The sequence below is a fragment of the Centropristis striata genome, chromosome 18, assembly GCF_030273125.1.
Source record: "Centropristis striata isolate RG_2023a ecotype Rhode Island chromosome 18, C.striata_1.0, whole genome shotgun sequence".
Lineage (NCBI taxonomy): Eukaryota > Metazoa > Chordata > Actinopteri > Perciformes > Serranidae > Centropristis > Centropristis striata.
In genome coordinates this window covers 1,492,370-1,510,312 of record NC_081534.1, presented here as the reverse complement: position 1 = coordinate 1,510,312, position 17,943 = coordinate 1,492,370, and the positions used below count along the sequence as shown (strand labels likewise).

At 40.8% G+C, this 17,943-nt stretch overlaps 1 protein-coding gene across 1 annotated transcript in view; it reads left to right on the top strand.

The window, feature by feature from the left end:
- Nucleotides 1-17,943, top strand: part of LOC131990838 (rho-associated protein kinase 2-like) — a 102,345-nt gene that overhangs the window by 58,893 nt on the left and 25,509 nt on the right. The window contains exons 18-21 of the mRNA XM_059355996.1: nt 70-230; nt 1,580-1,764; nt 1,942-2,011; nt 2,223-2,326. Coding sequence (XP_059211979.1) covers nt 70-230; nt 1,580-1,764; nt 1,942-2,011; nt 2,223-2,326 — 520 coding nt within the window. The remainder of the gene's footprint in view (nt 1-69; nt 231-1,579; nt 1,765-1,941; nt 2,012-2,222; nt 2,327-17,943) is intronic.

Here is a 17,943-nt window from a genome sequence, read left to right as displayed (position 1 = left end):
CCCGACCCCCAGGTTGAGAACAGCTGCAGTAAATGCCCCCCCTGATGGTTTCCTGGGTGTTTTGTCCAGAGATGGAGAGCACGCTGCAGGACGAGCGCAGCCTGAAGCTGCAGGTGGAGGCGGAGCTGCTGCAGATGGAGAAGGATCACTCCATGCTGGACTGTGACTACAAGCAGGCGCAGCACCGACTCAACGAGCTGCAGGCGCAGAAGCAGAAACTCTCCGAAGAGGTAATCTACGCCAGTTATTCACCTGACACAAAATCAATACACAACTTCTTTTTTTTTTACAGCACCAGTTCACACAGACATCCTTTGTGGGATACTTTTACAGAATGATCCATCCTTCTGTAGGATAGCCTCAATTATTTATAGGGCATTGGCTGTTTGCAATTTAGCATACAATGATAATAAAGATATCGCTAACACTTTATATTAGGGAACACATATTCAACATTAATTAGTTGCTTATTAGCATGCAAATAAGTAACATATTGGCTCTTAATTAGTCATTATTAAGTAGTTATTAATGCCCTATTCTAACCAGTAAGCCATTAACTAAGAGTTTTCCCTCAGTAACCTCAGAATTATTGCTTATTAGAATTAAGTAAGGAAGTTGTTGTATATGAGTTATGATCTTAATAAGCTTTACTTTGTATGGACTTTATAAGTCTCTACATAGCGGTGAACGAAACCATGGAAACGGCAAATAGCCACCTTGCATGTGAGGGAATTGTACTTATTTATTGCACTTAGTGATCTCTGTTAAAGGCTTAAAAAATAATGATAAAAAATAAGCTGCAGCCCTAACTTTTTGTTCTGCAGCTTGAATTTTCAGTTACTGCCGCTAACTAGCTTGTTAAGAAGAGCCGCCGTTAGTGGCAGTTAGCTACAGTTAGCTCTGTAGCAGTACAGTGTGTATGTGCTAACAGGCTAACAGTTAGCTCTGTAGCAGTACAGTGTGTATGTGCTAACAGGCTAACACTTAGCTCTGTAGCAGTACAGTGTGTATGTGCTGCTGCTGCAGGAGGTGTTCACTTAGAGATATCTTTTAAAAGCTTAAATAATAATAATAATAAAAAAATAAGCTGCAGCCCTAACTTTTTATTCTGCTGCTTGAATTTTCAGTTACTGTTACTGCTAACTAGCTTGTTAAGAAGAGCCGCCGTTAGCAGCAGTTAGCTAAAGTTAGCTCTGTAGCAGTACAGTGTGTATGTGCTAACAGTTAGCTCTGTAGCAGTACAGTGTGTATGTGCTAACAGGCTAACAGTTAGCTCTGTAGCAGTACAGTGTGTATGTGCTGCTGCTGCAGGAGGTGTTCACTTAGCGATCTCTGTTAAAGGCTTAAATAATAATAAAAAGAAATAAGCTGCAGCCCTAACTTTTTATTCTGCAGCTTGAATTACTGCCGCTAACGAGCTTGTTAAGAAGAGCCGCCGTTAGCCTGTTAAAGGCTTAAATAATCATTTTTTAAAAATAAGCTGCAGCCCTTGAATTGAATGAAGTTTGAATTTTCAGTTACTGCCGTCACTGAGAAGTTTTGTGTGTGTGTGTGTGTGTGTGTGTGTGTGTTTGTGCAGGTTAAGAACTTGAGCTCTCGTCTGGAGGAGGAGATCCACAAGCGCAGTCTGAGTCAGAGCGATCTGAAGATGCAGACCCAGCAGGTGTCGGTGCTCCGCTCCTCAGAGAAACAGCTCAAACAGGAGGTGAACCACCTGCTGGACATGAAGCAGGTCCTGGAGAAGCAGAACCAGGAGCTGCGCAGGTTAGCATGACATCATCCGATCATAAACACACAAGGCAGCTGAGTTTGTTTGTAACGCTGTTGGCTAAATTGTTGTGGAGAGTCATCGTGCATCATATCTGCTTTGAGGAGAGTGTTTTGGCTCTGCTGGGTATTTGGCCAGCAGCAGTGATTGACAGATTGTTGGTGGTGTTCCAGGGAGAAGCAGGAGGCTGGTGGCCAGCTGAAGGAGCTGAAGGACCAACTGGAGGCTGAGCAATATTTCACAGTAATTCAAAACAACAATTTTTTTCACTTCTGTTGTACACCTTTTCTACAAGCAGTAGTGGCAGCCAATATTCCACTCAGCACAGATAACATGATAATCTAAATATAAGAGCCTAGAATGGAAAGATATGAGGAGAGAAGGAGTTTATTTTCCACCTCCTTCCAAAATCTGTATAATTGAAAGAATCTTCACCTGTTTTTTTGCTTCCCAGACTCTTTACAAAACGCAGATCCGAGAGCTGAAGGACGAGTGTGATGAGAGGAACAAACTGTACAAAGAGGCGCAGCAGCGACTGGCAGAATATCAGGAGGAGAGGTAACCACTGAACATGGTGACCTGAGACACTGCAGCAATGAAAACACCTCATATTCCTATTATGTCCAAACCTGGATTAAATATAAACTATAGGGATGTTTCCACTAGCGGGCAAAACCGGAATGAGGCGGGTCTCACTCGCTGAAACGTCCCTAATTTGAATACGAGCAGTCCAGAGCCGGGTTTTGTCGGGACTTTTTTCGTCCCTGTAGAAGAGCAGGGTCTTTATTCTCCCCTGAAAACAGCCTGGTTACTGATTGGATAGATCGCTAAGCGGGATGTGACGTTGTACTCTAGAGCAGTAGTTCTCAACCTTTTTGAGTCGCGACCCCCAATTTAACATGCATGTTGTCCGCGACCCCCGCTCACTGAACACAATCTCACACGCACAGTTCAGATCACCCAAAAAAGAAACAAAATGACCAAAAAAGGAAACAAAATGACCAAGAAGACACTAAATGACCAAAAAAGACTGAAAATGACCAAAAAAAGACACAAAATGACCCAAAAAAGAAAAAAAAATTACCAAAAAAAGATACAAAATGACCAAAAAAGACACAAAATGAATTGACCAGAAAATTATCAAAAAAAGACACAAAATGATCAAAAAAAGACACAAAATGACCCAAAAAAAGTGACCAAAAAGACTAAAACACATTAACACATGAACACTTTAACACAGTGGAGACAGAGCTGACTTCCTAAATGATTTGGCGACCCCCAGAAATCATCTCGCGACCCCAATTGGGGTCCCGACCCCAAGGTTGACAATAGCTGCTCTACACGACAACAACACGCGTCATTTGTAAAAGCCGGCGAAGCAATGTCCTCAACTTAGCGACTTTTTTGCTAAATTTAGCAACTTTTCAGACCCCCTTAGCGACTATTTTTCAAGAAAGCGACTGGAGAGACCCTTTGTTCATCACTGCAGATTTTTAAATGCTGGTTTACTTGCTACATTGGAAACATTTCTATAGTCTTTAGTCTGACAGAAGTACAAAGTATTATAGAGGAGATATTGGGAGTGAGAATAGGGAAAATATGTCAGTGTGCTTTCCTTTGTTTAATTCAATAAACTTAAAAAAATAAAGTAAATAGTTATATGCATAAGGGTAAATGAGGAGAACAGTATTCTATAGTTTTTTTAAATCAAAATCACTTCTTTTATTTTTTATTTATTATTCATTTAATTATTAATTTTAATTTTACATGATCCATTTTGTTCGACGAAGGGTTAGGGCCACATTTAGAAGAAAAAAAAAAAATAATTATGAGATTAAAGTCGTAAATATTGAATTAATTACGGGAATAAACTAAAAACTAGGACTGCGCGCAGTACTGAACGGGCCCTCGCAGTACACGCGTGTCGGGGCATGCTGCCGTCAGGGTTTGTGCGTTACAGGGGCCAGTCTATACCACCTCTATGAATTACATTGCCTTAAGTCTTATGGTCTTGGCACAGTGACACTTATTAAATTAAACTGCCGCCAGAGCGCCACCTAGGGGCCGATCAATAAAATCTTCGAAGGTTATCCTCAGGAGGGTATTGACAATAAGTATACCAAGTTTGGTGTTCATCCGACCAACCGATTTGGAGATATAAAATACTTTTATTTAAAGAGCGCCACCTAGTGGTCATCGCCCAAAATTTTGCACAGAGCCTCAGGGGCTCATGGGGAAGTAGTAACCTGAGTTTCATGTCATTCAGACACAACAACGTGGAGATATGTAACACTTTGTGTTTTGTGTTGAAAATAGCGCCACCTGCAGGAAATTGTTATTTAATAACTTGAGTATTCTTTGGGTAATCAAAATTCTTTTAATAACTTTTTGTCAGGAGGGTCCATAGATACGGTGTGCAAAGTTTGGTGCAAAACCATGAAATTGCCTAGGAGGAGTTCGAAAAAGTAGGTTTGCGACATTTCGCGCATTTACGAAAAAAAACGGTAGGCGAAAATGGGAGTGGCCTATATCACGAGATTCAGCACAACTCAGTGAACGCGTGGATATAAGTTTTTTGAATGTGCGATGAAGTATGTGGGAGTTATTAGCCAAAACGCACTTCCCTTTATTATAGCGCCACCTAGTGGTGGAAATTCAGGATGACAATAGATTATAAAATTTTTCACCATGTGTGACTTATATTTAAAGTTTCACGAGTTTTGGGATATGTTCAGGCAGTGAAAAATGCGATCATTTCGTCACGAGAATAAAAAAAATAATAATAACTAGGACTGCGCGCAGTACTGAACGGGCCCTCGCAGTACACGCGTGTCGGGGCATGCTGCCGTCGGGGTTTGTGCATTACAGGGGCCAGTCTATACCACCCCTATGAATTTCATTGCCTTAAGTCTTATGGTCTGGGCACAGTGGCACTTATTAAAATAAACTGCCGCCAGAGCGCCACCTAGGGGCCGATCAATAAAACCTTGAAGGGTTATCCTCAGGAGGGCATTGACAATAAGTATACCAAGTTTGGTGTAAATCTGACTAACCGATGTGTAGATATAAAATACTTAAATTTATAGAGCGCCACCTAGTGGTCATCAGCCAAAATTTTGCACAGAGCCTCAGGGGCTCATGGGGAAGTAGTAACCTGAGTTTCATGTCATTCAGACACACCAATGAGGAGATATGCAACATTTCGTGTTTTGTGTTGAAAATAGCGCCACCTGCAGGAAGTTGTTATTTAATAACTTGAGTATTCTTTGGGTAATCAAAATTCTTTTAATAACTTTTTGTCATGAGGGTCCATAGATGCTGTGTGCAAAGTTTGGTGCAAAACGATGAAATTGCCTAGGAGGAGTTCGAAAAAGTAGGTTTGCGACATTTCGCGAATTTGCGAAAAAAAACGGTAGGCGAAAATGGGAGTGGCCTATATCACGAGATTCAGCACAACTCAGTGAACGCGTGGATATAAGATTTTTGAATGTGCGATAAAGTATGTTGGAGTTATTAGCCTAAATGCGTTTTCCTTTATTATAGCGCCACCTAGTGGTGGAAATTCAGGATGACAATAGATTATAAAATTTTTCACCAGGTATGACTTATATTTAAAGTTTCATGAGTTTTGGGGTATGTTCAGGCAGTGAAATATGCGATCATTTGGGAAGAAGAAAAATAATAAAAACTAGGACTGCGCGCAGTACTGAACGGGCCCTCGCAGAGTGGAGCCGTCAGGGGAGGCGCCGTTGGGGGAGGGCACGCAGGATGCGGCGCTGTTGGCTCAGTCCCTAGGCGTAACAAATTGCGTGTCTCCTACCACTGTGCGTGTGGTAGGTGTAAAACATGTTACTTCCTGTAGCCAGCAGGGGGCGCTATGACTGTGTGTCACTATTGGCCCGTGGGTGTGTCCCGGGCTGGACCCTAATCAAGTATGTGAAATTTTTGCCACGCCCATTCCTGCGACCACTAGAATACGTAAATTTCAGTGGAGATCTATGTATATTCCAAAAATTGCGAGTTTTTGAATATGATAAAGCCCTCAAAAAGGCGATTCATTTTTCGGAAAAAAAAGTATAACTGGAAATGGCCAAAAACGATGACAAGTGCGATAGTCAATCCAAGATGGCGGACTTCCTGTTGGGTTTGAGGTATGGGTCCAAGAGGGTTTTTGGTGCGTCTCCACATGAAGCACGTGTGTACCAAATTTCGTATCTCTACGTGAAACCTACTGCTGGGGCTAGGCGTTAAAGTTGTTACTTCCTATTGCCATCGGGGGGGCGCTATGACTGTGTGTCAATATTTACATGTGGGTGTGTTCAGGGCTGGACCCTCATCACCTGTGAGAAAATTGGGACAGATGGGACAATGTACGGGCAAGTTATACTGTCTGGTGTGTTATGGCGAGACGCCATATTTTGCCGCCATGCCACGCCCACATTGTGTGACAGGCGGTAAAGATTTATACAACTTTTGATCCCAAAGCCCTTGTGATGGTACTGACCAAGTTTGGAGTAAATCGGATGAAATCTGTCGGAGGAGTTCGTTAAAGTATGCAACGTGGTCATTTTATGAAAGGGGGCGTGGATTAAGCATAAGGGGCGGGGCTTTATGAAATATTGTTATCTAGAAGTGTTAAGGGCTGGACTCTGATGAAGCACTAGAAGTTTGGACCAGATGGGACAAAGAATGGAGAAGTTATAACAATCTCGTGTTTTATGGCGAGACGCCATATTTTGCCGCCATGCCACGCCCACATAGTGTGACCGTCGGTAAAGCTTTATACAACTTTTGATCCCAAAGTCGTTGTGATGGTACTGACCAAGTTTGAAGTCAATTGGATAAAATCTGTAGGAGGAGTTCGTAAAAGTTTGCGACCTGGAAATGGCGAAAAACGATGACAAGTGCAATATTCAATCCAAGATGGCCGACTTCCTGTACGTTTTCGGGTATGGGTTCTTGAGGCTTTTTGGTGCGTCTTCCCATGATACACATATGTACCAACTTTCGTGTGTCTACGTGAAAAAAAACTTTATTGTGAGGTTGTTTTGAAAATTTTGAGGGGGCGCTAGTGAGTCATTTTGCAAGGTCCATTCCCGCGAATACCAGAATACGTAAATTTCAAATCTGATTTATGTATATTCCAAATTTGGTGAGTTTTTGAATATGATAAAGGCCTCAAATAAGCGATTTACTCCCCCTAAAAATAATAATAATAATAACTAGGACTGCGCGCAGTACTGAACGGGCCCTCGCAGAGTGGAGCCGTCGGGGGAGGCGCCGTCAGGGGAGGGCACATCGGACGCGGCGCTGTTGGCTCAGTCCCTATGCGTACCAAATGGCGTGTCTCCTACCACTGTGCTTGTGGTAGGTGTAAAACATGTTACTTCCTGTAGCCAGCAGGGGGCGCTATGACTGTGTGTCACTATTGACCCGTGGGTGTGTCCCGGGCTGGACCCTAATCACGTGTGTTAAATTTGGGACAGATTGGACAATGTATGGTCAAGTTATACAGTCTCGTGGGTTATGGCGAAACGCCATATTTTGCCGCCATGCCACGCCCACATAGTGTGACCGTCGGTAAAGATTTATGCAACTTTTGATCCCAAAGCCCTTGTGATGGTACTGACCAAGTTTAGAGTAAATCGGAGGAAATCTGTCAAAGGAGTTCGTTCAAGGATGCAACTTGTTCATTTTATAAAAGTGGGCGTGGATTAAGCATAAGGGGCGGGGCTTTATGAAATATTGTTATCTAGAAGTGTTAAGGGCTGGACTCTGATGAAGCATGACAAGTTTGGAGCAGATATGACAAAGAATGGGAAGGTTATAACGATCTCGTGTTTTATGGCGAGACGCCATATTTTGCCGCCATGCCACGCCCACATAGTGTGACCGTCGGTTAAGATTTATGCAACTTTTGATCCCAAAGCCCTTGTGATGGTACTGACCAAGTTTGGAGTAAATCGGATGAAATCTGTCGGAGGAGTTCGTTCAAGGATGCAACTTGTTCATTTTATAAAAGTGGGCGTGGATTAAGCATAAGGGGCGGGGCTTTATGAAATATTGTTATCTAGAAGTGTTAAGGGCTGGACTCTGATGAAGCATGACAAGTTTGGAGCAGATATGACAAAGAATGGGAAGGTTATAACGATCTCGTGTTTTATGGCGAGACGCCATATTTTGCCGCCATGCCACGCCCACATAGTGTGACTGTCGTTAAAGCTTTATACAACTTTTGATCCCAAAGGCCTTGTGATGGTACTGACCAAGTTTGAAGTCAATTGGATAAAATCTGTAGGAGGAGTTCGTTAAAGTATGCGACCTGGAAATGGCGAAAAACGATGACAAGTGCAATATTCAATCCAAGATGGCTGACTTCCTGTACGTTTTCGGGTATGGGTTCTTGAGGCTTTTTGGTGCGTCTTCCCATGATACACATATGTACCAACTTTCGTGTGTCTATGTGAAAAAAACCTATATTGTGAGGATGTTTTGAAAATTTTGAGGGGGCGCTAGTGAGTCATTTTGCAAGGTCCATTCCCGCGAATACCAGAATACGTAAATTTCAAATCTTATTAATGTATATTCCAAATATGGCGAGTTTTTGAATATGATAAAGGCCTCAAATAAGCGATTTATTCCCCCTAAAAATAATAATAATAAACGGACCAATTTCAATAGGGTCCTCGCACCGTTAGTGCTCGGTCCCTAATAACTAGAATATGTAAATTTCACGTGAGATTTATGTATATTCCAAATTTGATGACTTTTTGAATATGATAAAGCCCCCAAAAAGGCAATTACTATTGGTTATGAAAAAGAATAATAACTAGGACTGCGCGCAGTACTGAACGGGCCCTCGCAGAGTGGAGCCGTCGGAGGAGGGCACGTCCGGGTAGGGCACGTCCGGGTAGGGCACGTCCGGGTAGGGCACGTCCGGGTAGCGCACGTCGGGGGAGGCCATATCGGGTACAGCACTGTGGGCTCAGTCCCTATTCGTCCCAAATGGCGTGTCTCCTACCACTGTGCTCGGGGTAGGTGTAAAACAAAATACTTGCTGTAGCCAGCAGGGGGCGCTATGACTGTGTGTCAATATTGGGTGTGGGTGTGGGTGTGTCCAGGGCTGGCCTCTCATCATGTGTGAGAAATTTGGGACAGATTGGACAATGTATGGTCAAGTTATACAGTCTCGTGTTTCATGGCGAGACGCCATATTTTGCCGCCATGCCACGCCCACATAGTGTGACCGTCGGTAAAGATTTATACAACTTTTGATCCCAAAGGCTTTGTGATGGTGCTGACCAAGTTTGAAGAGAATTGGATGAAATCTGTAGGAGGAGTTCGTTAAAGTATGTTACCTGGAAATGGCCAAAATCGATGACAAGTGCAATATTCAAACCAAGATGGCGGACTTCCTGTTGGGTTTGAGGTATGGGTCCAAGAGGCTTTTTGGTGCGTCTCCACATGAAACACGTGTGTACCAAATTTCGTGTCTCTACGTGAAACCTACTGCTGGGGCTAGGCGTAAAAGATGTTACTTGCTGTTGCCAGCAGGGGGCGCTATGACTGTGTGTCAATATTGACACGTGGGTGTGTTCCGGGCTGGACCCTAATCACGTGTGTGAAATTTGGGACAGATTGGACAATGTATGGTCAAGTTACCCAGTCTCGTGTGTTATGGCGAGATGCCATATTTTGCCGCCATGCCACGCCCACATAGTGTGACAAGTGATAAAGATTTATACAACTTTTGATCCCAAAGGCCTTGTGATGGTACTGACCACGTTTGAAGTCCATGGGGTGAAATCTGTCCGAGGAGTTATGTAAAGTATGCAACGTGGTCATTTTATGAAAGGGGGCGTGGATAAAGCATAAGGGGCGGGGCTTTATGAAATATTCTGATTTAGAAGTGTTAAGGGCTGGACTCTGATGAAGCATGAGAAGTTTGGACCAGATTGGACAAAGAATGGAAAAGTTATAACAATCTCGTGTTTTATGGCGAGACGCCATATTTTGCCGCCATGCCACACCCACATAGTATGACCGTCGGGTAAGATTTATACAACTTTTGATCCCAAAGGCCTTGTGATGGTACTGAGCAAGTTTGAAGTAGATCGGGTAAAATCTGTAGGAGGAGTTCGTTAAAGTATGCGGCATGGAAATGGGCAAAAACAGCAGGAGACGCCATTTTCGATCCAAGATGGCCGACTTCCTGTACATTTTAGGGTATGGGTTCTTGAGACTTTTTGGTGCGTCTTGCCATGATACATGTATGTACCAAATTTCATGCCGATACGACATTCCTGTGCGAGGGGCTGAATTTTCTTGACTTTCAAGGGGGCGCTGTTGAGTCATTTTGCCACGCCCATTCCCGCGAATACCAGAATACGTAAATTTCTCGTGAGATTTATGTATATTCCAAATTTGGCGAGTTTTTGAATATGATAAAGCCCCCAAAAAGGCAATTCATTTGGGAGAAGGAGAAAAATAATAATAGACGGACCAATTACAATAGGGTCCTCGCACCGTTAGTGCTCGGTCCCTAATAATAATAACTAGGACTGCGCGCAGTACTGAACGGGCCCGCGCAGTCCACGCGTGTCGGGGCATGCTGCCGTCAGGGTTTGTGCGTTACAGGGGCCAGGCTACACCACCCCTATGAATTTCATTGCCTTAAGTCATTTGGTCTGGGCACAGTAGCACTTATTAAATTAAACTGCCGCCGGAGCGCCACCTAGGGGCCGATCAATAAAACCTTCAAGGGTTATCCTCAGGAGGGCATTGACAATAAGTATACCAAGTTTGGTGTTAATCTGACCAACCGATTTGAAGATATAAAATACTTCAATTTAAAGAGCGCCACCTAGTCGTCATCGCACAAAATTTTGCAGCGAGCCTCAGGGGCTCATGGGGAAGTAGTAACCTGAGTTTCATGTCATTCAGACACACCAATGTGGAGATATGCAACACTTTGTGTTTTGTGTTGAAAATAGCGCCACCTGCAGGAAGTTGTTATTTAATAACTTGAGTATTCTTTGGGTAATCAAAATTATTTTAATAACTTTTTGTCATGAGGGTCCATAGATGCTGTGTGCAAAGTTTGGTGCAAAACGATGAAATTGCCTAGGAGGAGTTCGAAAAAGTAGGTTTGCGACATTTCGCGCATTTGCGAAAAAAAACGGTAGGCGAAAATGGGTGTGGCTTATATCACGAGATTCAGCACAACTCAGTGAACGCGTGGATATGAGTTTTTTGAATGTGCGATAAAGTATGTGGGAGTTATTAGCCAAAACGCACTTTCCTTTATTATAGCGCCACCTAGTGGTGGAAATTCAGGAAGACAATAGATTATAAAATTTTTCACCATGTGTGATTTATATTTAAAGTTTCATGAGTTTTGGGGTATGTTCAGGCAGTGAAATATGCGATCATTTGGGAAGAAGAATAATAAAAATAATAAATAAACATTCGAAATACAATAGGGACCTCGCAGGTCGTTGCCTGCTCGGGCCCTAATAAGAAACGGACCAATTTCAATAGGGTCCTCGCACTGTTAGTGCTCGGTCCCTAACTAGGACTGCGCGCAGTACTGAACGGGCCCTCGCAGTACACGCGTGTCGGGGCATGCTGCTGTTGGGGTGTGTGCGTTACAGGGGCCAGTCTATACCACCCCTATGAATTTCATTGCCTTAAGTCTTGTGGTCTGGGCACAGTGACACTTATTAAATTAAACTGCCGCCAGAGCGCCACCTAGGGGCCGATCAATAAAATCTTTAAGGGTTATCTTCAGGAGGGCATTGACAATAAGTATACCAAGTTTGGTGTTAATCCAACCAACGGATTTGGAGATATAAAATACTTCAATTTAAAGAGCGCCACCTAGTGGTAATCGTCCAAAATTTTGCAGAGAGCCTCAGGGGCTCATGGGGAAGTAGTCACCTGAGTTTCATGTCATTCAGACACACCAATGAGGAGATATGCAACATTTCGTGTTTTGTGTTGAAAATAGCGCCACCTGCAGGAAGTTGTTATGAAATAACTGGAGTATTCTTTGGGTAATCAAAATTCTTTTAATAACTTTTTGTCATGAGGGTCCATAGATGCTCTGTGCAAAGTTTGGTGCAAAACGATGAAATTGCCTAGGAGGAGTTCGAAAAAGTAGGTTTGCGACATTTCGCGAATTTGCGAAAAAAAACGGTAGGCGAAAATGGGAGTGGCCTATATCACGAGATTCAGCACGACTCAGTGAACGCGTGGGTATAAGTTTTTTGAATGTGCGATAAAGTATGTGGAAGTTATTAGCCAAAACGCACTTTCCTTTATTATAGCGCCACCTAGTGGTGAAAATTCAGGATGACAATAGATTATAAAATTTTTCACCATGTCTGACTTATATTTAAAGTTTCATGAGTTTTGGGGTATGTTCAGGCAGTGAAATATGCGATCATTTGGGAAGAAGAATAATAATAACTAGGACTGCGCGCAGTACTGAACGGGCCCTCGCAGTACACGCGTGTCGGGGCATGCTGCCGTCGGGGTTTGTGCGTTACAGGAGCCAGTCTATACCACCCCTATGAATTTCACTGCCTTAAGTGTTATTGTGTGGCCATTGTGGCACTTATTAAATCAAACTGCCGCCAGAGCGCCACCTAGGGGTTGATCAATAAAATCTTCAAGGGTTACCCTCAGGAGGGCATTGACAATAAGTATACCAAGTTTGGTGCTAATCCGACCAACCAATGTGGAGATATAAAATACTTCAATTTAAAGAGCGCCACCTAGTGGTCATCGGCCAAAATTTTGCGGAGAGCCTCAGGGGCTCATGGGGAAGTCGTAACCTGAGTTTCATGTCATTCAGACACACCAATGTGGAGATATGCAACATTTCGTGTTTTGTGTTGAAAATAGCGCCACCTGCAGGAAGTTGTTATTTAATAACTTGAGTATTCTTTGGGTAATCAAAATTCTTTTAATAACTTTTTGTCATGAGGGTCCATAGATGCTCTTTGCAAAGTTTGGTGCAAAACGATGAAATTGCCTAGGAGGAGTTCGAAAAAGTAGGTTTGCGACACTTCGCGAATTTGCGAAAAAAAACTCCAGGCGAAAATGGGCGTGGCTTATATCACGAGATTCAGCACAACTCAGTGAACGCGTGGGTATAAGTTTTTTGAATGTGCGATAAAGTATGTGGAAGTTATTAGCCAAAACGCACTTTCCTTTATTATAGCGCCACCTAGTGGTGAAAATTCAGGATGACAATAGATTATAAAATTTTTCACCATGTCTGACTTATATTTAAAGTTTCATGAGTTTTGGGGTATGTTCAGGCAGTGAAATATGCGATCATTTGGGAAGAAGAATAATAATAAAAATAAAAAGAATAATCATTCGAAATACAATAGGGACCTCGCAGGTCGTTGCCTGCTCGGGCCCTAACTAGGACTGCGCGCAGTACTGAACGGGCCCTCGCAGAGTGGAGCCGTTGGGGAAGGCGCCGTCAGGGGAGGGCACATCGGACGCGGCGCTGTTGGCTCAGTCCCTATGCGTACCAAATTGCGTGTCTCCTAACACTGTGCTTGTGGTAGGTGTAAAACAAGTTACTTCCTGTAGCCAGCAGGGGGCGCTATGACTGTGTGTCAATAATGACATGTGGGTGTGTTCTGGGCTGGACCCTAATCATGTGTGTGAAATTTGGGACAGATTGGACAATGTATGGTCAAGTTATACAGTCCTGTGTTTCATGGCGAGACGCCATATTTTGACGCCATGCCACGCCCACATAGTGTGACCGTCAGTAAAGATTTATACAACTTTTGATCCCAAAGGCCTTGTGATGGTACTGACCAAGTTTGAAGTCAATTGGATGAAATCTGTAGGAGGAGTTCGTCAAAGTATGCGTCATGGAAATAGCCAAAAACAATGAATGCTGTGATTTTCAAACCAAGATGGCGGACTTCCTGTTGTGTTTGAGGTATTGGTCCAAGAGGCTTTTTGGTGCGTCTCCACATGAAGCACATGTGTACCAAATTTCGTACCTCTACGTGAAACCTCCTGCTGGGGCTAGGCGTTAAAGTTGTTACTTCGTGTTTCCAGCAGGGGGCACTATTACTATGTGTCAATATTTACATGTGGGTGTGTTCAGAGGTGGACCCTTATCACGTGTAAGAATTTTGGGCCAGATGAGACAATGTATGGTGAAGTTATACAGTCTCGTGTGTTATGGCGAGACGCCATATTTTGCCGCCATGCCACGCCCACATAGTGTGACCGTCGGTAAAAATTTATACAACTTTTGATCCCAAAGGCCTTGTGATGGTACTGACCAAGTTTGAAGTCAATCGGATGAAATCTGTCAGAGGAGTTTGTCAAAGTATGCAACGTGGTCATTTTGTAAAAGGGGGCGTGGACAAAGCATAAGGGGCGGGGCTTTATGAAATATTGTTATTTGGAAGTGTTAAGGGCTGGACTCTGATGAAGCATGAGAAGTTTGGACCAGATCGGACAAAGTATGTGGAAGTTATAACGATCTCGTGTTTTATGGCGAGACGCCATATTTTGCTACCATGCCACGCCCACATAGTGTGACCGTCGGAAAAGATTTATACAACTTTTGATCCCAAAGGCCTTGTGATGGTACTGACCAAGTTTGAAGAGAATTGGATGAAATCTGTAGGAGAAGTTCGTTAAAGTATGCAACGTGGAAATGGGCCAAAACAGCAGGAAACGCCATTTTCGATCCAAGATGGCCAACTTCCTGTACGTTTTAGGGTATGGGTTCTTGAGACTTTTTGGTGCGTCTTCCCATGATACATGTACGTGGAAAATTTTGTGTCTCTACGACATTCCTGTGCGAGGGGCTGAATTTTCTTGACTTTCAAGGGGGCGCTGTTGAGTCATTTTGCAACGTCCATTCCCGCGAATACCAGAATATGAAAATTTCATGGGAGATTGACGTATATTCCAAATATGGTGAGTTTTTGAATATGAGAAAGGCCCCAAAAAGGCGATTTATTTTCCGGAATAATAATAATAATAATTCCTTCAATTTCAATAGGGTCCTCGCACCGTTAGTGCTCGGTCCCTAATAAACGGACCAATTTCAATAGGGTCCTCGCACTGTTAGTGCTCGGTCCCTAATAAATAATCATTCGAAATACAATAGGGACCTCGCAGGTCGTTGCCTGCTCGGGCCCTAAATATTGAATTAATTACGAGAATAAACTTGAAAATATTTAATTAATTGCGAGAATAAAGTTGGAAATATAATTAACTTCTTGTCCACAGTTAAATATATTTTTCTAAATATGGCTCTCATACTCATACTCATACTCATACTCATACTTTTGAGTTGATGTTTGATGTTAAAAAATAAATATATAATAATTAATAAAAGATGATAATATATTTAGTGGATATTTCTTTTAATACAAAATAAATTAAATTAAAAAAAATAAGAATTTGTCCAAATACCTACAAAACAAGACAAGGAAACATGAAACCAAAACAAAAAAAATCTAGATTTAATAAAATGAAATTGTAAAGCATGTAACACAGGCAGTGTGTTATGAATGCATGATAAAATCTACTGTAAACTCATATTGATGTTGATGTTTTCGAGGTAAATGTCAGCGTCAGTGAAGAATCCACAGGACACCAGTACAAAAACAACATTTATCTGTTTTTCAAATAATGTAGCAGGCTGCTCAGATTAGTGTTATTTCCCCTCGGTGAGTTCTTTCACAGCCAACTTTCAGGATTTGACCTTTAACTGAGTGAGTGAAGCAGATTACAGCGTCCCCAGATGCTCTACAGACAAAGATTACTGCGGACAAGAAGTTAAAGTATGATCCAGTGTAACTCTCGCTTGGCCAATTGTGCATTAATAAAAAGGTCAAACAGGAAGCGTTGGCATAGAAAGGCCACTTCTGGCTGCCGTATTAACAGCAGCTTCTAGCATTTAACCCTCTGAATCACAGAAAGTTTGACACTACACAAAAATGTACAAAAATCTATTTTGTTCTCAATCTTTGACATATCCAAGACTGTTATAGAAAACAATGCTCCAGCCAAAAGGTACTTATTATATATTTTTTATCATAAAAAACACATTTAAAGGGTTAAAATGTCAAAAATGTTTAAACATTTGGTAGTTTTGAGTAGGGCAGAAGTTGTTTAAGAGGTTCATACAGAAAAAGGAAGAAAAAAAATATAAGTTTTTATTGCATTTTTTGAAAGTGGACATTTTAAAGGGTAGTACATTTGAAATCTGACACTACACAAAAACTAAAAATGTATCAAAATCAGTTCTGTTCTTAATCTTTGACTTATCCAAGACTGTGTTAAGAACAAATGCCCCAGCCAAAAATTATTTATTATATGGAAAATAACTAGATTTTTGTGGGGGGTTTTTTCATAAAAAACATCAGTGACATTGTGCAATCAAACAGGCATTTAAAGGGTTAAAATGTCAAAAATGTATAAACATTTGGTAGTTTTGAGCAGGGTGGAAGTTGTTTAAGAATTTTAAGCAGAAAAGAGTAGAAAAAATATTTAAAAAATATAAAATAAAAATATATCTGTAAGGTTTTTATTGCATTTTTTTGAAAGTGGACATTTTTGGCTTTAATGGCCTTAAAGGGTAGTACATTTTAAATCTGACACTACACAAAAACTAAAAATGTATCAAAATCTATTTTGTTCTCAATCTTTGACATATCCAAGACTGTTATAAAAAACAATGCTCCAGCCAAAATGTATTTATTATATATTTTTTTTTTCATAAAAAACACATTGTGCAATCAACTGGCATTTAAAGGGTTAAAATGTCAAAAATGTTTAAACATTGGTAGTTTTGAGTAGGGCGGAAGTTGTTTAAGAGGTTTATACAGAAAAAAAGAAGAAAAAAGTATTAATCTGTTAAGTTTTATTGCATTTTTTGAAAGTGGACATTTTAAAGGGTAGTGCATTTTAAATCTGACACTACACAAAAACTAAAAATGTATCAAAATCAATTCTGTTCTTAATCTTTGACTTATCCAAGACTGTGTTAAGAACAAATGCCCCAGCCAAAAATTATTTATTATATGGAAGATAACTCGATTTTTGTGTTTTTTTTTCATAAAAAACATCAGTGACATTGTGCAATCAAACTGGCATTAAAAGGGTTAAAATGTAAAAAATGTATAAACATTTGGTACTTTTGAGCAGGGCAGAAGTTGTTTAAGAGTTTTATGCAGAAAAGAGTAGAAAAAATATTAAAAAAATATAAAATAAAAATATATCTGTAAGGTTTTTATTGCATTTTTTTGAAAGTGGACATTTTTGGCTTTAATGGCCTTAAAGGGTAGTACATTTTAAATCTGACACTACACAAAAACTAAAAATGTATCAAAATCAATTCTGTTCTTAATCTTTGACTTATCCAAGACTGTGTTAAGAACAAATGCCCCAGCCAAAAATTATTTATTTTTTGGAAAATAACTCGATTTTTGTGTTTTTTTTTTCCATAAAAAACATCAGTGACATTGTGCAATCAAACAGGCATTTAAAGGGTTAAAATGTCAAAAATGTATAAACATTTGGTAGTTTTGAGCAGGGCGGAGAGTTTAAGAGTTTTATGCAGAAAAGAGTAGAAAAAATATTTAAAAAATATAAAATAAAAATATATCTGTAAGGTTTTTATTCTATTTTTAAGGGTTAAAGCATTTCAAGGGTTAAAATGCCAAAAATGTTTAGTAGTTTTGAGCAGGGTGGAAGTTGTCTAAGAGTTTTATGCAGAAAAAAGTAGAAAAAAATATTAATCTTTTTTTTGAAAGTTGACATTTTTGTCCCTAATGGCCTTAAAGGGTAGTAAATTTACATTTACATTTAGTCATTTATCCAAAGTGACTTAAAGAAAAGAAAGGGAAATTTAGTCAATTTTAAATCTGACACTACAGAAAAACTAAAAATGTATCAAAATCAATTTGGAAAATAACTAAATTTTTGTGGGGGGGTTTTCATAAAAAAACATCAGTGACATTGTGTAATCAAACCTAAAGGGTAAAATGCTCGAAATGTTCAAACATTTGGTAGTTTTGAGTAAGGCGGCAGTTGTTGCAGAAAGTAGAAAAGTAGAAAAAATATTAATCTGTAAAGTTTTTATTGCAATTTTTTTACATTTTTGTCCTTAACCC